General features: G+C 52.0%; 2 protein-coding genes and 1 long non-coding RNA gene across 4 annotated transcripts; 2 read left to right on the top strand and 1 right to left on the bottom strand.

Moving 5' to 3' along the window:
- Positions 1-1,623: 1,623 nt before the first annotated feature.
- Positions 1,624-6,965, bottom strand: LOC112586963. The gene is made up of 2 exons (XR_006553493.2): positions 4,513-6,965; positions 1,624-4,008 (listed from the first exon to the last, which is right to left on the bottom strand). It is a non-coding gene; the product is annotated as an uncharacterized LOC112586963 (long non-coding RNA).
- Positions 6,966-9,021: 2,056 nt separating this feature from the next.
- On the top strand, positions 9,022-12,109 carry LRG1 (leucine rich alpha-2-glycoprotein 1). Its single transcript, XM_006067114.3, has 2 exons — positions 9,022-9,178; positions 10,479-12,109. The coding sequence occupies exons 1-2, from the start codon at positions 9,126-9,128 to the stop codon at positions 11,485-11,487; spliced, it is 1,062 nt and encodes a 353-aa protein (XP_006067176.1). The 5' UTR covers positions 9,022-9,125; the 3' UTR covers positions 11,488-12,109.
- Positions 12,110-13,212: 1,103 nt separating this feature from the next.
- PLIN5 (perilipin 5) lies at positions 13,213-24,550 on the top strand. Of its 2 annotated transcripts, XM_006067113.3 has the most exons (9): positions 13,235-13,330; positions 13,773-13,824; positions 14,341-14,422; positions 15,256-15,451; positions 16,471-16,553; positions 17,159-17,339; positions 18,714-18,913; positions 23,205-23,324; positions 23,543-24,550. In XM_006067113.3, the coding sequence occupies exons 3-9, from the start codon at positions 14,363-14,365 to the stop codon at positions 24,071-24,073; spliced, it is 1,371 nt and encodes a 456-aa protein (XP_006067175.1). In that variant the 5' UTR covers positions 13,235-13,330; positions 13,773-13,824; positions 14,341-14,362; the 3' UTR covers positions 24,074-24,550. The 2 variants fall into 2 exon arrangements, with proteins under 2 accessions (XP_006067174.1, XP_006067175.1); XM_006067112.3 differs by lacking the exon at positions 13,773-13,824 and having other exon boundaries at positions 13,213-13,330.
- Positions 24,551-27,287: the final 2,737 nt, after the last annotated feature.

Genomic DNA, 27,287 nt, shown 5'->3' with positions numbered 1-27,287 from the left:
CACCTCTCCACCAGCCCCTAACAACCACCATTCTACTCTTAGGGTTCAATGCATGTGGTTATTTTACATAACTGAGATCATTCAGCATTTGTCTTTTCCTGCCTGAGATGGTAAAGAATCTGCCTGCAATGCGGGAGAACTGAGTTTGATCCCTGAATCAGGAAGATCCCCTGGAGAAGTGAATGGCTACCCACTCCAGCATTCTTGCCTGGAAAATCCCATGGACGAAGGAACCTGGTGGGCTACAGTCCATGGGGTCACAAAGAGTTGGACACGACTGAGCGACTAACACTTTCACTTTTACTTTACTTGGCATAACACCCTCAAGTTTCATCCATGTTGTCCCAGTTGGCAGGACCGGCCTGCTTGTTATAACTGAGTCATACTCCATCATATATATGCACCACGTCTTTATCCTCGCATCTGCGGATGGACACTCAGGTTGTCTCCCTGTCTTGGCTATTGTGACTAACTCTGTAATGAATATGGGAGGTCAGATATCTGTTCCAAGATACTGATTTCATTTCCTTTGGACACATACCCAGAAGTGAGATTGCCAGATCATATGGCAGCTCTATTTTTAATTCTTTGGAGGAACCGCTATACTATTTTCCCTAGTGGCTGCATCAATTTACATATCTGCATCCTCACCAACACTTGTTATCTCTAGTCTTTTTTATGAAGTCATTCTAACAGGCGTGGGTGACATCTCGTGGGTTTCTTTAAATTGCTAGTACTTTATAATTTATATGTTTTGGACTGTGCTGGGCCTTCACTGCTGTACAGGCTTTTCTCTAGTTGTGCCAAGTGGGGGCTACTCTCTACTTGGAGTGCCTCGTGGACTTCTCCTCACAGTAGCTTCTCTTTGTTGCACAGCACAGGCTCTAGGGTGCGCAGGCTTCAGTAGTGGAGATATGTGGGCTCAGTATTTTCAGCTTCCGGGCTTTAGAGCACAGGCTCAATAGTTGTGGCACACAGGCTTAGTTTCTCCATGGCATGTGGGATCTTCCTGGGTCAGGGATTGAATCTGTGTTTCCTGTATGGGCAGGCAGATTCTTTACCTCTGAGCCACCAGGGAAGCCCCTCATTTTAGTTTTGATTTGCATTCTCCTGATGATTAGTGGTGTTGAGTACCTTTTCGTGTGCCTGTTGGCCATTTGTATATCTTCTTTGGAAGGACACCTGTTCAGGTCCTTTGCCTGTTTTTGTGTGTCCATCTCTGCATATCTGTTGTTCTCTGCTCTGTGTCTTGTTCTGTCCATGTTTCTGGTTCTGTCTATGTATTTTCCCTGTCACTTTGTCGCTGTCTATCTCTGTGTATTTATGTAGGTGGTGATCTGTCCTTCTTTATCTGTGCCTGTCTATGCCACCCTGCCTGTTTCCCTCTCAGCCTCTGTGTCCACTTTATCGTCCTCACAACCAAACAGGGACTAAAGACTGGGCTGGGGAAGAGAGGCCATGGCCAGGCATACAGATAAAGATAAAAGATCACCAGCCCTCCCTGGCATTCCAGTGGTTAAGACTTGACCTCCCAATGCAGAGAGTGTGGGTTCAATGCCTGGTTGGAGAGCTAGGATCCCATATGCCTCAGGGCCAAAAAAACAAAACATAAAACAGAAGCAATGCTGTAACAAATTCAATAAAGTTCTTTTAAAAAATAGGTACTACATCACACCTGAGTGCTTAGAACTTAATGGGAATTAAAACACTGATAGCCAAACCTGTGAGATGCAGCCAAAACAGTTCTTAAAGGGAAATTCGTACCCTCCAGATGCATTTATTAGGAAAGGAGAAAGAGTCAAAACAAATGTCACATCAGCATCAGCTGAAGAAATAAAGAAGAGAAGGGGCCCTCAGAGACTGAGTTCATCTTCACAGGTGGGGAAACTATGGCCAGGGAAATTTAAGCCACTTCCCCAAGTTCACAACACAAAGTGGTTACAGTGGAGCTAGAATTCAGAACCAGGTTTAGTCCCTCCCAGACCATTGTGCTTCCCCTGTGGCTCAGTGGTAAAGAATTTGCCTGCTAATGCAGGAGATCTGGGTTCAATCCCTGGGTTGGGAAGATCCCCTGGAGGAGGACATGGCAACCCACTCTGTTATACCGAAATGCTCCGGGAAACAAACTCACTCAGAAGGACAGCGTGGATTGTGGAGTGTAGTTTATTACACTGGTGGGTGCTAGGCAGAGTTTCCTCTTTAGCCAGGGACCCTGACCAACTTTTGTGAAAAGCTTATATACTTTAAGTGTACATGCTCAAGCCCACATCCCCAAATTCCTTAAACTTAGCCTGGAAAATGTTAAAGGGAGATACAATCAGGTTATAGCCATGATTCATAATCAGAAGGGTCAGCTGGTTATTCATTGTAACCTACACCAATGGGTGCCATAAAGATTACAAAGTTGATTGACTACATACGGGATTATTACATTCTTTCTGGCGAAGGGAAATCTTGGTATGGAATCTGGTGTCTACCAGTCTGGGAGGGCTGTTCGGCCGTAGGTATGTGATCTCCATGGCTACCAGGCACATAGTCCAAAATTCACTGTGAATATAAGATGGATTTTACTTCTTTTTAAGATGGAGTCAGCTCGGCCTATTCCTTTCTTCCTTCATTACCCCCTCTTGATGCTCTCAACTTCCAGTGTGAGTATCACTCATCAGAATGTACTGCATTTTAGATTTCCTGGTATATATTTGGGTAAATGAAGTCAGCCTCTGTGATACAAAGTTAACAACACATTGGAGAATACAAAGTCCACATAACAGAATCAACAGAACAACTATAACAATGGTTAATAGAGTTTTCCACCAATCACCCTTTACCCATGATAGAACAAAAGTCCAAAAAGGAAGATTATCATCAGTCATAGCTTTTACCTGACCTTTCATGTCATCTAGGGTGGCTGATATATTGCCAGATAAATCAGGAATTTATACACCACATTCAACTTTAATTATAGCACAGGTCCCTCCTTGTGCTGAAACTATGGTTAGTCTCAAGATAATACCGGCAAGTCCTTGTAGCAGCAGGTGATTGTAGAGCTTCACCTCTTCTTCTTTAAGATGATCTTGGGTTCACGGGGATCAGCGGGGTCCTTCTGCACAGTCCACTCGGCGTCCTCCAGGTCTGTGTGGTATGCTCTCTTCACCCTCGTATGGTGGATCCAGGGAGTGATACCTGTACCTTTAACTACCGTAGGTGTGGTTAGAACAACAGTATATGGACCTTTCCAATGTGGGGCCAAGGAGTCGTGTTTCCAGTCCTTGACCCACACCTGATCACCAGGCATGAACTCATGAATCTGTTCCCCAAGGGGGAACGGCACTCTTTCTTGCACAAACTTAGTTACCTGATTTATTACCTTAGCCAGCTGTTCCATCTGTGTGAAATCTCACCTCCCCTTATCTGTGGCAAGTTTGTTGACACCTGTCTCACTATAGGGGGGGACCTCCCGTAGATAATTTCATAAGGAGAATAACCGTGGGAATGCAGGGTTACTCTTAATTTGAGTAAGGCTGCCAGAAGCAAATCCATCCATGAACAGTCAGTCTTTGTGATCCATTTTGAAAGTGACTCTTTAAGAGTTCAGTTGGTTCTTTCCACCATTCTGGAACTCTGGGGCCTAGATGCTGTATGTAATTTCCACTTGATATTTAGAGCTTTACATACCTGTTGAATTAAGTCAGCTACAAAGGCAGGGCCGTTGTCTGATCCTATACTGGTTGGGAACCCAAATCTGGGGATTATTTCTCAAAGCAGATTTATTTCTCAAAGAGCCACTTCATTTACTTTTTCAGTTTGGGTGGTGAAGGCCTCCACCCATCCTGAGAAGGTACATACCATGACCAGTAAATAACGATAGTGTCAGCAGGGTTTCATCTCAGTAAAGTACACTTCTAAATGTTCAAAGGGTAGAGTGCCTTTTAACTGTATTCCTAGAGGTTTTTATGTCCAGGGGCAGCATTGACCTGTCAGCAAGCAGAACAGTTCCAGGATTCCATTCTACATAAGGAGGAAAGTCGTGGAATTAAGAAATATTTTCGAATTAATTCTTCCATTTTGTCATGTCCCAAGTGAGCTGCCTGGTGAACCTGAGTTATCAGTGTGGGGGCTAATACCTCGCCATCTGATAGTTTCCACCAATCTTTTTCATTTTTGGAGGCCCTTTCTGCTTCAGCCAGCTGGTCTTGGGCCGGGGTATACTGTAGGAGAGTTAAAGTTAATTCAGGCATTTTTGAGAGTACAAAGGTTCCCATAGATCCCCCACTAGCAGCCCCAAATTTCTCAGCCGCCTGTTTTGTGGCTTTCTCTGCTAGTCAGTTTCCCCGTGCTTGTGGGGTGTCTTCCTTTTGGGGACCCCTACAATGCATCACTGCTACCTTTTCAGGTTCCCATACAGCATCTAATAGAGTCAAGATTTCTTCTTTGTTTTTAATGTCCTTTCCACTGGCTGTCAGAAGAACTCTCTATAAAGCCCCATGTACATGTAAAGTAGCAAAAGCATACCTGGAGTCTGTAAATGTTTGTCTTCTTCCCTTTTGACAGCTGGAGGGCCCGGATTCGAGCATATAGTTCAGCCCGTTGAGCAGACCAGTGTGACGGCAGAGAGCTAGCCTCAGCGATGGTTTCTTCCGTGACTACTGCAGATCCTCACAGTTGTTGCCCTTGTTTCACCAGGCTGGTGCCATCGGTGTACAGGACTCAATCTGGGTCTGGGATTGGCTGGTCTCTCAAGTCAGGTCTGCTGGCATAAATTTCTAGGATTTCCTTGCAGTCATGTGAGGGCCCACCTTCTCCCACAGGAAGGAGAGTGGCCGGATTTAGGGCCTGACAAGGCTCAATAGTAACATCGGGTTTCTCACATAACAGTCGCTGGCAATGAGTAATCCAGAATGTCGACAGCCATTTATGGGAGTCCCCTCGCAGGAGAGTGTTGACCTCATGGGGGGTTTTTACGATCAAATCTTGGCCCAAAGTCAACTTGGTTGCCTCCCGGACCAGTAAGGCAACCTCAGCAACTGCCCGTCAGCATCCCGGCCACCCGGTAGCAACACTGTCCAGCCATTTTGAAAGATAAGCCATGGGTCTGTCCCATGTCCCCATGGTCTGAGTCAACACTCCCATAGCCACCTTGTCCTTTTCAGTCATGTAAACAGCTTATCAAGGTCTGGCATGCCCAAGGCTGGTGCTGATGTAATTGTACCGGGTTTGAGTTCTATTACCACTGGGGCTTGATGTTTTGCAAGCCCGGGGCGGGGCGGGGGTGGGGGGGGGTGGGGGAGGGGGTTGTCTTCTGCCTAGACCTCAGGGAATTGTGGAGTCAACTCTCTCTCTCTCTCTCTCTCTCTCTCTCTCTCTCTCTCGACTGTTTAGCCCATCTGGTTTCCTTTCTGGGAGATGGTGCAACCTCCATTCATCTTGAGGGGTTACCGAGAGGGAGAGTAAACAGGTGGTTGAGCCCACTCAAAGAGTGGGTCTTTCGTGGGGGGAAAAGGCCACTTGTGCCCCCAGTTTAGACAGTAAGTCTCTTCCCAACAAAGGTACTAAGCATTCAGGGATGTATAAAAATTCATAAGTCACTTGGTGCCCCCTCATCTGACATTTTCGGGATAGGCTTGAGACACAAAGCCTGCATTTATTACCATCTGAGACCCAGTGGCCTCTGGATCTATTGGTGTATAAAGTCTATAGGCCTCACACGGTCTTTCGTAGAACTCAGAGGGTGATTTGGTTTCCCTTTGAATCACTTTGGAGGGTTTTGCCATGTTCATAGGTTTTCCCGCCCCCTTCTTGAGGCCTTGTAAAATAGCCGCCCCATATCTCTCCAGGCGGCCCCTCCCTTCCTCTGTGTTACAGTCCCAGTTGGGCCTCTCACCGGGGCGGCTTGTTCTGCCCACCGCTGTGGGTTTACAGTACCCTCAGGTGCCATTTCTCCTAGCCATTTTCTAGCCTCAGTTAGGATCCTGTGTCTTTCTTCAGTGCTGAAATGGGAGACTAGTGGCTGGACTATGTCATCCCATGTAGTGCGGTAGGTTTGAAAAAAATAGTCTCCATTAGTCTAATCATACCGTGTGGCTCCCCTGAGTACGGTGGAGTGTGTCTCTGCCAGTTTAATATATCCATAGAGGAAAATGGTTGGTAATAATAGGCTACAGGAAGCTGGTGGTGGTGTTTTGCGTCCTGGACCAGGGGCTGTTGTACCTCTCTGAGGGGCAGCTGCAGTGGGGGGTTTTAAACCCGTGTTCCTGAGCGGAACGCAGCCTCTGTCTAATTTCTGTGTTTCCTTCCCCCTTCTCGTCTGTACTCACTGGGAGGGGCGGGTACAACCTAGGAGGTCCGGCCTAGGCGGAATCCTGAGGCCGTTGACCACAGGCTCCTACCACCGGGGACCGGAGCCTGCCGAATGGCGGGGCTGCGATCTCTGGGGAAGCTGGTGGAGGAGCAGCGGCTGCAGCAGGAACTTCACCTGGCCCTGGGTAGGGCATTAAGGCGGCATCCGGTCCTGGTGGAGCACTCGGTGGCGGGCGGGGCAGGTCATCCCCATCCAAATCCTATAGAATTTCTTTTTTATCACCAGTTAATTTTTGTGTCATTAATATTTTTCCCTTTCCCTTCTGGATACAGACCTTCGTCCAAGGAGGAGGGTCTTGAGCTAACCCTAGCCATGAGTACAATATATGGATATTGATACAGGTGTCCCGGCTCTCCTGTGACTATTGCATAGACTGCTTGCACTATTTTTAAGTTCATGGTGTCCTCTGGTGGCCACCTTACTCCCATGGGGGCCATTCAACCTCACAGAGCATGTGGGGGTGCTTAGGTGTCACCTTCACCCCATCAGTTCAGTTCAGTTGCTCAGTCGTGTCCGACTCTTTGCGACCCCATGAATCGCAGCACGCCAGGCCTCCCTGTCCATCACCAACTCCCGGAGTTCACCCAGACTCACATCCATCGAGTCAGTGATGCCATCCAGCCATCTCATCCTCTGTCATCCCCTTCTCCTCCTGCCCCCAATCCCTCCCAGCATCAGAGTCTTTTCCAATGAGTCAACTCTTCGCATGAGGTGGCCAAAGTACTGGAGTTTCAGCTTTAGCATCATTCCTTCCAAAGAAATCCCAGGGCTGATCTCCTTCACCCCATAGTCTCCTCCAAATCCCTTCTTTAAATGTTTAATCATGCACTCCAATACAGTTGCCTTAGATTCACTTCCCCCCATCTTGCTTACCTTCTCGGACCTTCTACTTTTCCTTTTCGTTCCGTCTACAAAGTTCTCGGTACCCTAAGTACTTCTGTTACTTCCACTCAATGAAACAATTAAATTGCCATTCCGCCTCCTTCCTGATTGGGGTGAGAAGAGCCTTACCTACCAGATCCCAGAGGGAGATCTTCACCTGCTGGGCAGTGCAGCCAAACCAGAATACCACGTGGTCCAGGACTGTTTCTCCATTAACTTTTAAAGTCCATTCTGCCTTGGTGGGCTTGACTGGGTGCAGATGAAAACACAGATGGGTTAAATATCCCACATCCCAGGCTGTCTCCAGAAAAGCCAATTCGTACTCACTTATGTATCCCCCTCCTTCTAGCCTGACAATTCTGAGGGAGTCAAGAATTTCACAGCAGATGGGACACCTCCTCAGGGAGGGCAGAATATGAGCACACAAAGACCAAGTTTCTTCCCCCCAAATCCCTCTCGCAAATGCCTGTTAATAATTTACCTCAAGACGACGCAGACATCATCTCCTTTATAACATTCATGGTCCCAGGGGGTTTGATCATGCCCCCTCTTCTACCCTGCTGAGTGGGAACCTCCTTACCTGAGTGCTCAACTCCCCTGCTGCCATCCACTACCCGCTAATGTGAAAGATCCAGGCTTCAAGGAATGGAATCTTTCCAGAAGGGCAAGGCACCTTCTCCCCTGTAGAAGATCCGAGCCGTGAGGCCTCGGAGTAGCCCCAAATGGGACTTGTCTCCTCAAAGTGAGGAGTTCCCCAGGTCAACTGCTTGGAGGGCAGCTATGCTCACCACTATACCACCAACGCACTAAATGTTATAGCCAAACGCTCCAGGAAACAAACTCACTCAGGACACGTGGATTGTGGAATGCAGTTTACTACACTGGAGGGTCCTAGGCACGGTTTCCTCTTGAGCCAGGGACCCTGACTGATTTTGTGAAAACCTTATGTATCTTAAGTGCACGTGCTCAAGCCCACACCCCCAAATTCCTAAAAGAAGGGAAATCTTGGTATGGAATCTGGTGTCTACCAGTCTGGGAGGCCTATTGGCCATAGGTATGTGATCTCCATGGGTACCAGGCACATAGTCCAAAGTTCACTAGGAATGTAAGATGGAGTTTCCTTCTTTTTCAAGATGGAGTCAGTTTGGCCTTTTCTTTTCCTCCTTCAACTCCAGTATTATTGCCCAAGAAATCCCATGGACAGAGGAGCCTGGTGGGCTACAGTCCATGGGGTCGCAAAGAGTCAGACATGACTGAAGCAACTTAGCACACAGCACCGGCCATTGTTCAAAGACTGTGGGGACTTTTGTTTTGTTTTTGTGGGGACTTTTGGCATCACTTGCTTTTGAATTCTATTTTTTAAAATGATTTTATTTAAAATATGTCATGAATTTAAGACAAGTGTTTTGTTGTTGTTGTTATTCTCTCCACTGAGTTTCCAGGTTGCTCAAATTTATTGTAAATAGTACCTCTTGCTCAAAGAGGTGTCCCCATTCCCCCAGGACAGACTGGCACCTTGCAAACCTGACCCTTGATTCCTAGGTTAGGAGATGTGGGAACTCAGCCCCAGAGACCCTTGGGTACCCACTCTCCAAAAGCAGGACTCGAGGGAAAGAAAAACTAGGTAGAAACAGGGTCAAGAAAGGGGTGGGCAGCCCCCTCCCTTCCTGTCCTTCCCTTGCCAGGAAGCAATTTTGCAATCCTGACCCCTCCCCCGCCACCGCCCCCCTCCCCCGCACACCCCCCTCCCCCGCACCCCCCAGCCGCCTGGCTCAGGTCAGCCCCTATCAGGAACAGGATGTGGGTGGAGACTTCCCTACGGTTGCTGCTCCTGCCCCGAGTTTAGGCCGGTATAAGGCCACCTTGCCAGACCAAGAGAACCTGGATGGAAAAGAGAGAGGCCACCATGTCCTCTCGGAACCCAGAGCAAAAACAGAGGTAGGTCCCCACCCAACCTGTCCTGGGCAGAACGGACACCAAAAATTCGGAGATGTACGGACAGTCTGTCTGACCCACTGAAGCTCCAGGTCCAGACACTGGCCTGCAGGCTGGAGCAGACTGACACTCAGGCTGCTCCAAAGGACAGACTCACTCCCGTATGTCGACATAGAAAATGCATAATGTGAGAGTTGCAAGTTCAGTTTTATTTGGGGCAAAATGAGGACGACAACCTGGGAAACAGCACCTCAGATAGCTCTAAGAGACTGCTCCAAAGAGGCAGGGGTGGGGAGGTCAGTATAGAGGGAGTACATGCAATCAAGCCTATATTTTTTTTTTTTTTTAATTTTTTTTGGTAGAAGCTTTCTGCTAGTCACAGGGAGCACTCATCACTAGGAAGGATTTTAGTGCTTTTCTAGATATAAGGAGATACAAGGACTGGACTCATAAAACTAGCTCTCAAAATAAGTACCTGAAGACCTGTCCTGCCAGTTGCCCCCGCCCACTGCCACCTCACCCTTAACCCAGGAGCACAGAGCGCCTCATTTCTGCTCTCCACCCTGAACTCCTTTCAGGGGGTGTTGAAAATCAGCAGCTGCAGCAGCATGAGATTTAATCCTTGTAGCGGTAGATGGTAGGTGTCAATTTGTAGTTGACACATACACACAGCACAGGAACCCCAAGTGGCCCATGGATTGTAGCGACCAAGGGTGTTCAGGTGGTCTCTAGTGCTGCTGGGCTTGGGGCATCACTGCTGGAGGGCCCATGAGGAGCAGAAGCCCCAACTGTTTCCCAAGAGGAAACAGTTTTCTGCTTGGAAGAGTCAAGAAAGCTTTGTGGGAAGGAGGGGGCATTGGAGCTGGCAGTTTGCAGGATGAATAAAAGTTTGTGGGCTCTGCCTTCAAAACACGGAACCAGGGAGATAAGAATGACCCAGAAAACAAGTGAGAGCAGAAGAAATTAGCAAGTTAAACTGCAAATAATAGCGCATTGAGGTTGGACTGGCAATAGGAAAGGGTAGTATTTAAGGATCAGACTAAGAAACTCAGGCTTTTGTAGAATTATAATTCTTCCTAGAACAGGAGTTACTTCTGGCAGCTCTGGGGGGCGGGGGGAGCGAGGGTGGAAGCTAAGAGAGGAAGTGACTCCATTATTACAGCCCAGCAAAGCAATGGCAGGGTCCGGGTTGGTGAGAGTAGAGATGGTAAGAAGCAGGCAGATTCTGGGTGTATTTTTATCTTGCTGGGTATCTAATATCTTAGTTTTGACTTATTAAGCTCTTTTTTGTCATTGCCTGCAGCCTGGTGGGCTGGGACTCCCATCTTTCTAGAATCTTCCTGTTGCTGCTATCTGTAGTCTCAGCCCAGGGGATCACCCCAAATCCTGAAGCCTGTCTGGTGTTCTCCTCAGTCAATGGCAGCTCCATCTCCTGCCAGCCACCTGCCCAAATCCCCCACAGCCTCCCAGCTGACACCATCTTTCTGGCCATGGAGTTCTTCAACCTGACTCAGCTGCCTGCCGACTTCCTCCAGGGCGTCCCTAACCTCCAGGAACTCCACCTTTCCAGCAACCGACTGGAGGACCTCTCCCCCAAGTTCCTGCTGCCCGTGCCCCAGCTAAAGGTGCTCGACCTGACCCGCAATTCCCTGACCGGGCTGTCCCCTGGCTTCTTCCGGGTCTCGGCTGCCCTCTGCACCCTGGTGCTGAAGGGAAACCAGCTGAAGTTTCTGGAAGCCTCATGGCTGCACGGCCTGAAAGCCCTACGACATCTAGACCTGTCTGAGAACCAGCTCCACTCCCTGCCCCCTGGGCTCCTGGAGAATTTCACCGACCTGCTCACCCTTGACCTTAGCAATAACCAGCTGCAGACATTGCCCCCTGACCTTCTGAGGGGCCCCTTGAACTTGGAACGGCTGCATCTGGAGGGCAATAGACTGCAGGTGCTCGGAGAGGGCCTTCTGGCACCCCAGCCAAAACTGCGCTACCTCTTCCTGAATGACAACAGGCTGGCCTCGGTGGCAGCCAGCGCCTTCCGAGGTCTGCAGAAACTGGACATGCTGGATCTCTCCAACAACTTGCTGACCACGGTGCCCGCAGGCCTCTGGACCTCCCTGGGGAAGGCTGCCAGGAACCTCAAGGACGGCTTTGACATCTCTAATAACCCCTGGATCTGTGACCAGAACCTGGCCGACCTCTATCGTTGGCTGGTAGCCAATGAAGACAAGATGTTCTTCCGGAATCACACACGCTGTGCCGGCCCTGAGGCCTTGAAGGGCCAGACGCTCCTGGCTGCGGCTGAGTCCCATTGAAGCCCGGGGCGGGGACTAGGGCTGGGGTGGGGAGGCAAGTCTTCATAGGCCAGTGCACCCCACTTAGCAAATAATCCCCCCTTCTAAGGGTGAGACTGGGCTTCCCATAGTTTCTGGAATCTGTTTCATCCAGGCTTCCGGAAACATGCTTTGAACCTTCCTTCTTTATTGCCTTTGCTCACGCTGTATCCTCTTCCAGAAATTTCTTTCCCCCTATCTCTCAGACCTCTTGGTCTCTGGCTCCTCCAGCCTGCCCTGGCCCCACACTGAAGTTGTGTCAATCTGGCTCTGTCTCCCACTTTGTGTGTGGTTTTCTGAGTGCAGGACCTTGGACTCGATTTCCTTTTATCCAGCATCACTCAGCTTGGAGTCAGACTGTATTGTTGTTAAGCCCTGTCTGACTCTTTGCGATCCATGGGCCAGGCTTCTGTGTCTTCCACAATCTCCTGGAGTTTGCTCAAATTCATGTCTATTGAGTCAGTGATGCTATCTAATAACCAGATCATCCTCTATTTCCACCTTCTTCTCTTGTCCTCAATCTTTCCTAGTATCAGGGTCTTTTCCAAAGAGTTGGCTCTTTGCATCAGGTGGAGCTTCACTAATAAATAATTGTTGAACAGAAGTGGATGGTTTCATTGTGCTCCTTGCATCTCTCAAGTAAAATTCTTAGGTCTCCAGGATACAGAAGGAGGAAAGGAGAGGTATGCCATGAAATCCCAAATGGATAGCCATTGGGATTTGTTCTCTTCCTCCCCTCCCCATCCCTGGATTTAACTGGAAATAAAACCTTGACCATTGCCCAGGGTGTCATTTTACCAGTGGATTCCTGCCAGAGCTTGTGTCCTGGGGAAGGTTTAAATTAAACCTGATTGCTTCAGGGCTCCAAACAATTTTTCATGCTGGCCTGTGATAACCAGGGCAGGGTAGCTGCCCAGGGCAAGCGTGGGAAGGCTAGATGGGGCTGAACAAATGGGCAGGGGCCCAGGGGACTGTGTTTTCACAGCTCTGGAACCTCAGGGCCACCTGCCAACACAATGTTGTGTATGGTGGGGCTCGAGGTCAGACTGGGGGGTCCTTGGGATGTTTGGGGCATGCTCTTCTTTTGCATTTCCTTGGAAGGAGGGTCATGCCCACGTGGGTGGTCCTTCCAGGTGTGGGTGGTCATTCCAACTGTGGCAATAAACGCAAGGGTTCTGGAGTCTGGCAGAGCTGGGTTTGAATCAGATCCCCCAATCGCTGGGTGAGCCAAGGCAAGTGGTTTAAACATTTTTATTTTTTATTTTTTTGGCAGCGCTACGCAGCTTACCAGGGATTGAACTCAGGCACTCTGCAGTGAGAGTGTGGAGTCCTAACCACTGGACTGCTAGGGAATTTCCTGATTTAAGCATTCTGATCCTCACTTTGCTCATCTGTAAAATGGGGATGGAAAGGAATGAGCCGACCTCTCTCCTGGCTTAGTTAAGTGGCAGATTTTTAAAAGCAAAAAGAAAGACCTTGAGGACTTGCCCAAGGTCACTGGGTGAAGAGGTTAGGGGGCTGTGATGGCCCTCCACCGTCTCTGAAGCAACAGCAGTGAGGGCCAAGGAAAGTAGCTTAATTCTTGTGTAGCCAGCGTCCCCAAGTTGCTATGACAACTGCGGGGCGCTCTGGGAGCCCCTGGATAGAGCTGGGGTCTGGAGGCCCGCCCAGGGCACGCCCCCTCATGGCCTCTCTCCATTGGTCAGTCCCCCGAGGCCCCGCCCCCAAGTCTCTATAAGGCGGGCGGGGAAGCCTGGGGGCGGAGACTGGAGTCCGAGTCTAGGGTCTGTGGCTGAACCTGGGGGCTGAAGCTGAACGCGCGCAGGTGAGTGCCGCGCGGGCGGCATCCAGGACGGCCCAGCAGATCCCCGGGGGCCCCAGTGAGTGGGTGGACGGGCTAGCGTCCAGCGGCTTGGTAGGAGGTGGGGTGTGATAGGCCGCAGCAGGTGGCTGAGACCCTTGTCCCAGTTGGCAAAAGCTCAGGACCCTGTTGGGCGAGGACTAGGGCTCTGAGGATGCAGGGGTGGGGACAGGGGGAGAACTGCAGGCGGGGAGTCTGAGGTCGAACTCTCTCTCTGAGTCTACTTAGCTGAGTGACCTTGGGCCCAGCATGGACCTGTTGTGTGCCTCAGTTTCCCTGTGTGTCAGACTGGACTGTGAGTTTACTGGTATTCTGTGGCTCCCACTCCACCTGCATCCCTGCTGGGGACTGCCTGCACGATTCCATCCCTGGGCTGGGGGTAACAGGGATCTCCTTCACTTTGCAGAGGAGAAAGCAGCCCACACAGGTGAAGGCATTTGCCCAAAGTCACACAACAGGTAATGGCAGGAAGGACTCGATCTTAGGTATCTCTCCCCACAGAGCCCATGCTTTGAATCACTAACATGCCCCCATCCTGCCAGAGGTTTCCTGAAGTGAAAGTGGTAGTCGCTCAGTCGTGTCTGACTCTTTGCAACCCCATGGACTACAGCCTGCCAGGCTCCTCTGTCCATGGAATTCTCCAGGCAAGAATGCTGGAGTGGGTAGCCATTCCCTTCTCCAGGGGATCTTCCCGACCCAGCAGGTCTCCCAAATTGTGGGTAGATTCTCTACCATTTGAGTCACCTGGGAAGTATGCACCTACTGTGTGCAGTGCCCCGTACATGCATTGTCCCTGCCCAGGATGCTCTGAGGTAGGTATCATCATTTTCACATCTTTTAGATGAGGAAGCTGAGACCCCAAGAGGAGACGAGACTTGCCTGGGTCACCAAGCCCAGCTGGACAGAACCCAGGGCCTGGGCGGGAGCTGGGAGGGCTGGCGTGCAAGGGCCTGTCACTCTGTCCTGCCCCCCAGGGTGAACCTGTTTGCAGTAGGCATGTCAGAAGACGAGGCGGCTCAGGCCCCTGGACCCAGCTTGTGGGAGCAGGATCAGCAGGTGAGGGGCTGTGTCTCCCACGGAGCTCAGCTCAGGAGAGGGTAGGGGGACAGCCCCTCAGGGGACAGTTTCAGGCTGGGTCACCCCCCTTGCTTTGAGCACCTTGCTCTGAGGGCATTTTGGACCATAGCTGGGGGAGGGCCATTCTACCCATTTCCCAGAGGGGCAAAGTGAGGCCCAGGGAGGAGAGTCTCTCCAGACACTCCCAGCCAGCTTACCTGGCCTCTGCTCAACCCTCTCCCTCTCTCTGCCTGTATCTCTCTGTTTCTGTGTCCACCATCATGGCACTCTCAACAAAACAATAACAACAATAACAGCATCAATCACAGCATACAGTCTGCATCATTCACTGGTCCAAGCGCTTCATGTACAATGACTCCTTGAATCCCCTTCACAGCCCTAGAAGCCCGTTTCACAGATAAGGAGACTGAGGCACAGAGCAGTTCACTTAGTTGCCCAAGTCCATACAGCTCGAAAGCGTTGGAACCAGAACTGAACTCAGATGGTCCAGAGGCTATGCCCTTTGTGTGTGTGTGTGTGTGTGTGTGTGTGTGTGTGTTCAGTTGTGTCCAACTTTTTGTGACACCATGGACTGTAGCCTGAAAGGCTTCTGGAGCAGACCAGTTCCTTCAGAACTAGCCCTGCTGTGTGTCTGCTGTTGGGAACTAGAGCCCTAAACACCTGCATGAGGGTCTCCATTGTCTGTAGGCAGCTGCACTCAATACACTTCCCTCCCCCTCATCCTGGCCCAGAGAGGATGAGCGGGCTCTCCAGCTGGTGGCTGAGCCCCCCACCTCCATCTGGGACCCCTCTGATGCCACCCCTTCCTGCAGAGCGTGGTGCAGCGCGTGGCTGCCCTTCCCCTGATCAGGGCCACGTGCAGCGCAGTCTCCGAGGCTTACAGCGCAGCCAAGGACAGACACCCGCTGCTGGGCTCCGCCTGCCGCCTGGCTGAGCACTGCGTGTGTGACCTGACCACCCGAGCCCTGGACCATGCCCAGCCACTGCTCAGCCACCTGCAGCCCCAGCGTGAGTTCCCCCGGCTAGCGTCCTGAGTCCTGTGCTTTTCCCACTGCCCTGCCCTCTCAGGCTCCACTACAAGGAGCCCCCTGAGTTGAATGTGCCTCTGCAGTCCTTTTTTCTTTTTGGCCACGCCCCTCATCATGTGAGGTCTTAGTTCCCTGACCAGGATCAGACTTGCACCCCCTGCAATGGAGGGATAGAGTCTTAACCACTGGACTTCCCCAGGGAAGTCCTGCAGCACAGTATTGCCTAAACTGTGTGCCTTTCGTTTGCCCGCCTGTCTGTCCCCACCCACCTGCATCACCCTCTCTGGCTCGATCTGCCTGCCCCATTTTCCCCTGTTTGTTTCCCATCTTCCCCTCTGTTCCCCTCTTATTTGTCCCTCTGTGGTTTGATCACCTGGCCACCTGCCCTTAGCTGTTTCTGTGTCTGCCCTTTTGGTTCCCATGTGTCTGTCTCACTGTCCTCCTCCCTTTGACTAGCCGGATGTGCCTTGGGTCCCTCTGCCTGTCCGATACCCCTCCCCTGTCTGCCCCTCTGTCCCAGCCCCCACCCATCCTGAGCCTGTAACCAGCTCAGGGGTCCAACCCAGGGGTGTGGTGGCAGGCAGAGAGACCCCTGGTCTTACATCTGACTGAGGAAGGGGATCACCTGAGGGTCCCAGCCCGGGGCCTCACTCTCCCTTCTTCTCAGCTGGTTTGTGTGATCTTGAACCTGCTTGCTGAGGTGTCTGAGCTGGACATGGGTGAGGAGTCACTTTGGTGCTGGCGGCACTGATGGGAGAGCAGAGGCGGGAAGGGCAGAGAGGCAGGGTCCCGCCTGATGGCCCACCCACAGCCTCAGGACCCCCAGCCCCTTGCAGGGGACCAGCCAGGTGCCCCCTCCCTATTTCTTTCCCCCTGTGTGTGTCTCTCTCTCTTTTTTCCTGTCTCTCCCTCCAGCATCCCCTCCCTCCATGACTCTCTGTGTGTCCCTAGTTCCCTTGACATCTTCCCGATTCTCACTCCCTGCCTGTCTGTCTCCAGTGGCCACAGTGAATGATCTTGCCTGCAGGGGCCTGGACAAGCTGGAAGAGAAACTGCCCTTTCTCCAGCAACCTTCAGAGACGGTAACCCCCCAGCACCACCAGATCATGTGGGAACCTATGTGGGGGCGGTGGAGGTGGGAGTGAGAAATGCAGCCTCCTCCCAGACCCGACCTCGATACCTGGGCCAGGACCCAGTCAGGCTTCAGTCAATTTGAGACACCACCAGCCAGATGAAAATTAGATGTCAATTAGAGACCCATGTTTACTGAGCACTTAATATGTGCCAGCTTGTGCTAAGCCTCCCTTCAACAACCCCGTGAGGGACAGACCTGATTTTCCCGCATTTTATAAAAAGGGTGGGACTTCCCTGGTGGCCCAGTGGTTAAGACTTCTCCTTCCAATGCAGGGGGTGTGGGTTCAATCCTGGATTGGGGAGCTGAGATCCCACATGCCTCCTGACCAAAAAACCAAGCCATAAACAGAAGCAGTAGTATATAACACATTCAATAAAGACTTTAAAAATGGTCCACATTAAAAAAAAAGAAAAGAAAAATCTTAAAGACGGGGAAATAGTGGCCCAGAGCCAGGCAAGGGCCAGGGGTCCTTGCCTCACAGCCTGCCGGAGCTGGGGGCAAGGGAAGGGAGACCAAGGCTGACAGCACCTGGAGCTCGGCCCCTCCTGCCAGGTGGTGACCTCGGCCAAGGGTGTGGTGGCCAGCGGCGTGACAGGCATGGTGGGCCTGGCCCGGCAGGGCCGCCGCTGGAGTGTGGAGCTGAAGCGATCCGTGAGCCACGCCATGGATGTCGTGCTGGAAAAGTCAGAGGAGCTGGTGGACCACTTCCTGCCCATGACTGAGGAGGAGCTCGGTAAGGCCAGCAGCCTCTCCATTCGCCCCTGAATCCTCCTGCCCAGGGCCCACCTCTAGAGGCTACAGATCAGAGAGGTCCCAGATTCACCCAAGGCCACACAGCACATCAGCAGGGAACACAGGGTTCCAGTCCACTTGGCTCCTGGCCCACATCCTAGTAGAAATCTGACTGCCCAGACCCTCAAGAGTGTACTGGACTTACAGACTGGAGGGCCACAGTCTCAAACTGGTGACCCTCCAGACTGTGGCGCTCCATATTGCAGTATTTGGCCTGTGCACTGCCTTTAAAATGGTTTAATTCATCACATTCATTTAAAAATCAGGTTTCTAGGGACTTCCCCTGGTGGTCCAGTGGTTAAGAATCCGCCTTGCAATGCAGGGGACGCAGGTTTGATCCCTGGCCAGGGACTAAGATCCCACATGCCTCAGGGCAACTGAGCCCGCGTGATGCAACTAAGACCCAAGGCAGCCAAATAAATAAATATACATAAAAATTAAAATCATATTTCGGGGATTTCCCCAGTGGTCCAGTGGTTAAGACTCTGCCTTCCAATGCAGGGGGCTCGGATTCGATCCCTGGTCAGGGAGATGAGATCCCACATGCTGTATGCTATGGCAAAAAAGAAAAATCAAATTTTTGCCCTACAAAACCTGATTTCTGGTATGCCTTGGGGAAAAAAAAAAAAAAAACTTGGGTTGAATAGCGTCCTCCCCTTTACATGGTTCCCTTAAACCCCACCATTCTTCAAGGTTCTACATCTTGTCTTCTGGCCCTGGACACAATCTGGCCTGCTTCGTAGCGCTAGAGGTACATGGAGCCGTGCTCCCTCCTTGGCAGAAAGGCTGTGAAGCATTATTTTTAAAGTTTACTTTATTTTTTGGCCATGGGGCGCAGCATACGGGATCCTAGTTCCCCAATAGGGATTGAACGTCCCTGCAATAGAAGCACGGGATCTTAACCACTGAACCACCAAGGAAGTCCCTGTGAGGCATTTTTGAAGCACCTATTGTGTGCCACGCACTCGTAATCAATTCTTTAATGTTATTAGCTCCATTTACAGATGAGGAAAACCGAGGTAAAGAGACCTAGTATTCGAGTAGACTAGTTCTGGTTGCCTCTGTTCGAATCCCAGGTCAGCCTCTTGTACCCTGTGGGACTTCACCTCTCTGTACCTTGGTTTTCCTCGTCTGTAAATAGAACTAGTAATCGTGTCTACATCGTAGGGTTTGGGGATGGTCGAATGAGTTGATATTGTAGAAGGGAACTATAAATTTGGGAGTACCCACCCCCACCCCCGTGTCCTGGCCTGCTAATCCACCCAGGAGCAGAGGGCGTGGCCACCGTGACTCCCTTCCCTCTTCTGTCCTCCAGCGGCACTGGCGGCGGAGGCTGAGGGCCCGGAAGTGGGCTCGGTGGAAGAGCAGCGGAAACATCAGGGTTACTTCGTGCGCCTGGGTTCCCTGTCCACGCGGCTCCGCCACCTGGCGTATGAGCACTCTCTGGGGAAACTGAGGCAGAAGAAACACCATGCCCAAGACATGCTGGCCCAGCTGCAGGAGACCCTGGAGCTGGTGAGAGCTCTCTTCCCCACCCTGTGATGCAGGCCAGCACGCGTGGACTGAGTGCCAGCCGAGTCTTGTGCTAGTCTGAAGGTGGAGGCTGAAGCGTGTATGTGCAGGGCTGGGGCAGAAGAGGGACCCGGGGCTGGAGGCACTCGGTGGGGCTCAAGGCTTAGCCTGGAGAGGCTTGGAGGGGCTTTGTGGAGGAGCGGAAATAGGACCTGGAATTTACAGGTGGTTAAGGTAGACCATTACTTTGCCAACAAAGGTCCGTCTAGTCAAGGCTATGGTTTTTCCAGTGGTCATGTATGGATATGAGTTGGACTGTGAAGAAAGCTGAGCACCGAAGAATTGATGCTTTTGAACTGTGGTGTTGGAGAAGACTCTTGCGAGTCCCTTGGACTGCAAGGAGATCCAACCAGTCCATTCTAAAGGAGATCAGCCCTGGGATTTCTTTGGAAGGAATGATGCTAAAGCTGAAACTCCAGTACTTTGGCCACCTCATGCGAAGAGTTGACTCATTGGAAAAGACTCTGATGCTGGGAGGGATTGGGGGCAGGAGGAGAAGGGGACGACAGAGGATGAGATGGCTGGATGGCATCACCGACTCGATGGACATGAGCCTGAGTGAACTCCGGGAGTTGGTGATGGACAGGGAGGCCTGGCGTGCTGTGATTCGTGGGGTCGCAAAGAGTCGGACACGACTGAGCGACTGAATTGAACTGAACTGAACTGAAGGTAGGCGAAGGGCTTCCCAGCTGCTGCTGGTGATAAAGAACCCACCTGCCAATGCAGGATATGTAAGAGATTTTAGTTCGATCCCTGGGTTGGGAAGATTCCCCTGGTGAAGGGAATGGCTACCCACTCTAGTTTTCTTGCCTGGAGAATTCCACGGACAGAGTACAGAGGAGCCTGGCAGGCTACAGTCCTCAGCAATGCGAAGAGTCAGATACAACTTTCATTTTTACTTTTCAGGGTAGATGGGAAAACTGATGAAGGTACCCCAGGTTCTCTCATCACCAACCCGTCTTCCCCAGAATTTAGGTTCGAGTTCATAACCCAGCTTCTTCCCTCATTGTGCATCCTTCCCTCTCCAGAGGAACATGTTCTCTGGGCTTGATAGGTTCAGATGCCCCCAACCTGCTCCTCCTGCATCCTTCTCCTCATCTCAGTTGATGGCAACCCTGTCCTAACAAGGGCTCAAGCCAAAACCTGGGAATTACCCTCAACTCCCCTCTTCTCCACCTCCTCTCCCACATCCGACACATCAGCCAGTACTGTTAACTCTGCCTTCAAAGTCTACCCTAACCCGCGCACATCCTCCCCTTCCTCCACCTGGGTGCAGCCCCGATGATGACTCACCTGGTCTCGGTTTCCCATCCTGGATCCCACAGTCTGTCCTTCCTGAAATAGCCACCAGAGGGCACCTGTGAGCACCAGAGTCGGCCAGTTTCGTTGCACATAATGTCCTCAACAATAGACTGGGAAAGACTAGAGATCTCTTCAAGAAAATTAGAGATACCAAGGGGGAATTTCATACAAAGATGGACACAATAAAGTAAAGAAATGGTGTGGACCTAACAGAATCAGAAGGTATTAAGAAGAGGTGGCAAGAATACACAAAAGAAGTATACAAAAAAGATCTTCATGATGCGGATAACCACCATGGTGTGATCACTCACCCAGAGCCAAACATCCTAGAATGTGAAGTCAAGGGGTCTTAGGAAGCATCACTACAAACAAAGCTAGTGGAGGTGATGGAATTCCAGCTGAGCTATTTCACATCCTAAAAGATGATGCTATGAAAGTGCTGCACTCAATATGCCAGCAAATTTGGAAAACTCAGCAGTGGCCACAGGACTGGAAAAGGTCAGTTTTCATTCCAATCCCAAAGAAAGGCAATGCCAAAGAATGTTCAAACTACTGCACAATTGCACTCATCTCACATGCTAGCAAAGGAATGCTGAAAATTCTTCAAGCTAGGCTTCAACAGTATGTGAACGGAGAACTTCCAGATGGTCAAGCTGGATTTAGAAAAGGCAGAGGAACCAGAGATCAAATTGCCAACATCTGTTGGGTCATAGAAAAAGCAAGAGAATTCCAGAAAAACATCTGCTTTATTGACTATGCTAAAGCCTTTGACTGTGTGGATCACAACAAACTGGAAAATTCTTCAGGAGATGGGAATACCAGACCACCTTACCTGCCTCCCTGAGAAATCTGTATGCAGGTCAAGAAACAACAGTTAGAACTGGACATGGAACAATGGACTCATTCAAAATTGGGAAAGGAGTACGTCAAGGCTGTATATTGTCACCCTGCTTACTTAACTTATATGCAGAGTGAAGTGAAAATGAAAGTCATTCAGTCGTGTCCAACTCTTTGTGACCCCATGGACTATACAGTCCATGGAATTCTCCAAGCCAGCATACTGGAGTAGGTAGCTGTTCCTTTCTCCAGGGGATCTTCCCAACCCAGGGATTGAACCCAGGTCTCCCATTTTGTAGGCAGATTGTTTACCAGATGAGCCATTGGGGAAGCCCAAGAATACTAGAGTGGGTAGCCTATCTCTTCTCCAGTGGATCTTCCCAACCCAGGAATCAAACTGGGGTCTCCTGCATTGCAGGTGGATTCTTTACCAACTGAGCTATTAGGGAAGCCCCTAGTAGCAGAGTACATCAGGCAAAATGTGGGCTGGATGAAGCACAAGCTGGAATCAAGATTGCTGGGAGAAATATCAATAATCTCAGATATGCAGGTGACACCACCCTTATGGCAGAAAACGAAGAGGAACTACAGAGCCTCTTGATGAAAGTGAAAGAGAGGAGTGAAAAAGCTGGCTTAAAATTCAGCATTCAAAAAACCAAGATCATGGAAGCCAGTCCCATCACTTCATGGCAAATAGATGGGGGAAACAATGGAAATAGTGACAGACTTTATTTTCTTGGGTTCCAAAGTCATGGTAGATGGTGACTGCAGCCATGAAATTAAAATATGCTTGCTCCATGGAAGAAAAGCTATGACCAACCTAGACAGCATGTTAAAAAGCAAAGACATTACTTTGCCAACAAAGGTTCATATAGTTAAAGCTATGGTTTTTCCAATAGTCATGTATATATGAGACCTGGGCCATAAAGAATGCTCAGTGACGAAGAATTGATGCTTTTGAACTGTGGTGTTGGAGAAAACTCTTGGAGAGTCCCTGGACAGCAAGGAGATCAAACCAGTTAATCCTAAAGGAAATCAGTCCTGAATATTCATTGGAAAGTCTGATGCTGAACCTGAAGCTCCAATACTTGGGCCACTTGATGCGAAGAACTGACTCATTGGAAAAAATCCTGATGTTGGGAAAGATTGAAGGCTGGAGGAGAAGGGAATGACAGAAGATGAGGTGGTTGGATGGCATCACTCACTTGATGGACTTGAGTTTGAGCAAGCTCCAGGAGTTGGTGATGGATAGGGAAGCCTGGTATGGGGCAGTCCATGGGGTTGCAAAGAGTCGGACACGACTGAGTGATTGAACTGACTGAATGTCCTCAAGGTTCAGCCCTGTTTTAGCCTGTCAGCACTTCCTTCCTCTTTAAGGTGACATAATACATTCATCCCTTGGAATCTGTGAGGGATTTATTCCGGGACCACCCCCCACAGATACAAAAATCCACAAATACTCAAATCACTTCTGTAAAATGGCCTAATGTGGTTTGCCCTCTGTATCCCGTGGGTCTGCATCTTTGGGTTCAAGCAACCCCAAATCGTGGTTCCATCCACAGATGCAGGACCCACGGATATGGAGGTAGACTGTGTTCTGTTGTATGGATGGATCACAGTTTATTTCTATTAATCATCTCATACCTGCCCTGTCCTGTGAACTAAAGGCACAGTGCCCCCCCCCCCCAACCAGGACATTCACAGGGGGACAAGGGTCATGACAGGAGAGCATGCTGGATGCTGTGAGACCCAGAGGAGGGGTCCAACCAGGCTTGGGGGGCGGGAGGGCTTCTTGGAGGAGGTGACATTTACAATGAACTGGAGTGAACCTGGCGGGGAGGTGGGTGGCGGGGAGCGTGTACCTGAGACACCAGCCTGGGCAGAGGGCCGGCAGTGAGTCTGAGCTTCAAGGGTACCTCAGGTCACAGGTTTTGGCTAAGGTCAGGGAAGAGAATAGATGGGCCAGCCAAGCTGGATCAGCAGGCCATGAAGATTTGCATCCAATGCTTTTTGAGGCCAGATCCAGACTGGGGCCCTGGTTCCCCCAACTCTCCAGCCCCTCCAGCTCTGACTATCATGGTCCTGGTTCGCACAGATCCACCGCATGCAGTGCGGGGTGACCCCCATCACCCCCGCCCGCCCCGGGAAGGTGCACGAGCTGTGGGAGGACTGGAGCCAGCGCCCCCTAGAGAACGGCCGGAGGCGTCACAGCCAGGTAGGATGGCGTGGGGGATGGGAGGAGGAGGGGAGGGAAGAGTGGGCTCTGGGTAGGTCCAGGGCTGCCAGGCTCCAACCAAGTGCTGAGGTCAGCTGGCAGCTGGTTGGAGTGTCTGCGGGGAAACTGAGGTAGATGGGGGTCCCGGCAGCGGTCCATCCTGGACACTGAGGCCCCGCCCCTCCGCTCCCACCCATCCCCACCCACGCCCCCCGCAGGCGGAGCTGGAGACTCTGGTGCTGTCCCGCAGTCTGATGCAGGAGCTGCAGAGTACCGTGGATGCGCTGGAGACCAGTGTGCGGGGCCTGCCCTCCAGTGCCCAGGAGAAGGTGGCCGAGGTGCGGCGCAGCGTGGACGCCCTGCAGGCCGCCTTTGCCGACGCTCGCCGCTTCGGAGACGTGCCGGCGGCCGTGTTGGCAGAGGGCCGGGGCAGCATGGCCCGGGCCCACGCGTGCGTGGACGAGCTGCTGGAGCTGGTGGTGCAGGCCGTGCCTCTGCCCTGGCTGGTGGGGCCCTTCGCACCCATCCTCGTGGAGCGGCCCGAACCTCCGCCTGACCTGGAGGCCCTGGTGGACGAGGTCGTCGGGGGGCCTGACCCCCGATGGGCGCACCTGGACTGGCCGGCCCAGCAGAGAGCCTGGCAGTCCCAGCACGGGGAGGGAACAGTCCTCTCAGGGAACATTCCCGAGGAGGAACCTGAGCCCCCCAGCCGCCCCAAGCACACTCTGATGCCTGAGCTGGACTTTTGACCCGATGGGACCGCGTAGGCAGCTGGAGGCCCTCCTGCACCCCGAGATCCCTGCTGCCCCCTAGCGGCCATGCGTCAGCACTACTAGCCGAAGCCTTGGTCTTGGCTATTGCGTGGAGCTGGGGACCGAGCTCTGAATTCTAGATTGAGGTCGCTGATGTCAGATCGCCCCCAGTCTTTCCCATATGAGGACTTGAACGTAACTAGCTCCAAGCTGGTTGCACTGGCTTTGGTTCCCATTGCTCCACCCTAAGAAGCTGATCAAAACTCCCCAGAGGATCACATGTTTTGCCCATGTGATAGAAGCATCTAGAGGCACATGCTTCTGTCTGGAGCTTTGAAAAGTAAGTGAGTGTCCTTTTCCTCCCCCAGCTTTTCCATCTCGGACTGAGGGGTCCTCAGCTGGACTTGCTGCCCCCACTTGCTTAGCCATTTGGCATTTACTCTCCAGAATAAAGAGTATTGGTGTTGTCCAGAGGCCAGTGTTGCCTGCTTGCTGTTGTCCAGAGACCAGTGCCCTCTGTTCCAGCCGAGGTGGGTCTCAGTGGTGGGGTGCTGGGGGCTTCGGAGGTGTGCAACCATATGGCACGAGCCGGGGTTCGATGTCTGATGAGCTTGACCTCCTCCTGTCTGGAGTTCCACTGTGTGTGCCCCACCCACCTGGGTGAAGCATTCAGATGTCGTTTTCTGGAATGGAAGTCATTCACACTTTAGTATAAATGAATGTTTGGGAACCTGCAAGGAGCAGGATCAAGAGGAGGAGGGATCAGAGGGAGCAGCCGCTCCTATGCCCATCTCCCTGTGGCTTCTCTGGCTGCACCGGTCAGGATGGGGGAGACAGAGGCAGGGCAAGGGCCACAGGCTAGTCTCGTGGGGGCCCTCCTGTCCTCTGACCGCATTCTTGGCTGGCCCTGAGGTCCCCCCTGAGGCCACTCAGGGTGTTGGGAAACCGCAGCCTGATGTGGTAAGGTCAGGGTGGCCCCTGGCTTCCCTGGAATCTGGCCCAGGGGTGACTGTGGGAGTCCCAGCCACTTTGCACCAGCTAGATTCACCTCCCTGCCACTCCTCAGGAACATCCCTGTTGCCCTCAGACCAACTATCCTCACTCCTCACCCTGGCATTTGAGGACTTCCAGTTTCATCCTTGGGATGACTCAGACACTGCTGTGGTCCCAAGGAGCTGTGCACATCTCCCCACCTCAGGGCCTTTGTTCAGGCTGTGCCTGGAACACCTTCCCACCCTCCCATCTTTCTCTTGGCTACATCTCATCCATCCTCAAGCCCAGCCCCAGTGCCACCTCCTCCAGGAAGCCTTCCCTGACTCTACTGCTGTGGGATATCTCCAACCCTCCATAGCCTACCTTCTTGGCGCTCCAAGTCCTTTCTATCTGGATATAAACCACAGGCAGCCTTGGCTTCTCTTTCCCTGAGAGGCTGGGGGCTCCTGGAGGGCCAAGCTCAGTGAGAATGAGCAGATTGACACATGGAAAGGGCGTGTGGCAGAGGCTTGGCTGTGGGGCATCAGTTTGACTAGAACTGAGGGGAGAGAAAGAGCCTGAGGTAAGTCCTGGAATCTGGGGGAAGGGCACAGTAGTGAAGACCCTGGGGCTGAGTCCCCGCCTTGCCTACAAATGGATGGGTCAGCAAGTGAGCCTCTCTGAACCTCAGTTTTCTCCTCTGTGAAATGGGTATGAAAATAGGAGTAAGGCAGCAGTGCTCATGCCTGTGCAAAGGCCCTGGGGCAGGACAGTGCCTGGTGTCCTGAAGGAGCAGTGAGGAGGCCTGTGTGGAGCAGAGTGAGGAGGGGGAGAGAGAGGGAGGAGGGGAGGACAGGGAGGGGATGGGGCAGGAGTTGTGCAGTCTTGTAGGTGGTGGGGTAGACTTGGGTTTTTACCCCCAGGGAGGTGGGGAGGAGGGCTGTGGGCAGAGGAGGGACGGGACCTGACTCAGTGTTTATGATCATTTTGTTATTTTTGCTGGGTTGCTCCCCGTTTGCTGCACTGCAGCAGCCCTGTGGGGAGGGGGAGGGGCTCACCCTGGTCTCCCACCCCCGCTTCCCTGCCACCTTTGGGAAGCATTGGCTGGAGAGAGTTTGGGAGATGCCCTTGTTTTGCTCCCCAGCTGTTTGGCAAACACAGTGATGGCTCCAAGGAAACAACCCAGTGGTCCTCAGGCCGCCACTGGGTCTGTCTCCCCACCCCCACCAGCACACAGCTGGGATCCCTGTCCCAGGGGCTGACAGGGGCGTTCAAAGGGGGCTTGGCCATCATTTCTCTGCTTGCCTACCCACCCGTCTGCTTCACAGACAACCAACCTGCTGGCCTAGGTTCAAATCCTATCTCTGCCACTTCCCAGCTCTACAGCCTCAGGCACAGGATGCCTTTTCCAGAAGCCACCCTGGGTTGACCCAAGCCCACCAGGCCCAGATCTCACTCTTGAGGTACCCCCAGTTCAGTTGGTGCCCTGTCTGGGTCTGTATTTATGCCCTTTCTCAAGGGAAGTCCTTTCTGGAGAGTGACACATCCCCTCCCTGCCCCAGACAGACCCTGCTCCTCTCTTTCTCCCTGGACAACGCTAAGCTGATATCTGTTGAACACCTGCTACGTACCAGACTCTGGGATCAACAGGTTACATGCATGACCTCATTTCATGCTCACAACCACCCTCTGAGTTGGACCATTTAGCCAAACATTTCTTAAGTGCCACCTGTGTGCTGGGTGCCATACTGTTGCAGGAAACAAAAGACAGCCCTGATGGATGTGAGGGTGGAAGCCATGGGGGTGTCTGGGGAAGATGCTCCAGGCAGAAGGAATAATAATAGCAGGTGCAAAGGTCCTGGGGCAGGACCAGGCCTAGCAATCTGGAGGAACAGAGAGGAGCCCTGGGTCGTTGAAGTGTGATGAGGGAGGGGGAAAGAGGGAGGAAGCAAGACCCTGTGGACCATGGTGAGGTGTCTGGAGGGGCAGCTGAAGCACACAGACGGTAAATGGCCAAGGCAAGGTGGCCCCACAAAGCAACTGGGACACACCCATCACCCAGGTGGACACCAGAGGCCGAGAGGGTAAGCAGGCTGTGCCTCGAGGGTATGGGACGACCCGTGGATCACTCAGCCTGGTGGGGGCAGGTGCTGTGGGCAGAGGCTGCCGGGCGCTGGGAGCAGGGGAAAGGTGCTGGGCACTGGGCCCACGCTGGGCCGGTCGGGCAGGCGGGCAGTCA

This window comes from Bubalus bubalis, chromosome 9 (assembly GCF_019923935.1).
Source record: "Bubalus bubalis isolate 160015118507 breed Murrah chromosome 9, NDDB_SH_1, whole genome shotgun sequence".
Classification (NCBI taxonomy): Eukaryota; Metazoa; Chordata; class Mammalia; order Artiodactyla; family Bovidae; genus Bubalus; species Bubalus bubalis.
The sequence above is the reverse complement of the archived record's forward strand: the minus strand, read 5'-3'. Positions and strand labels throughout refer to the sequence as shown.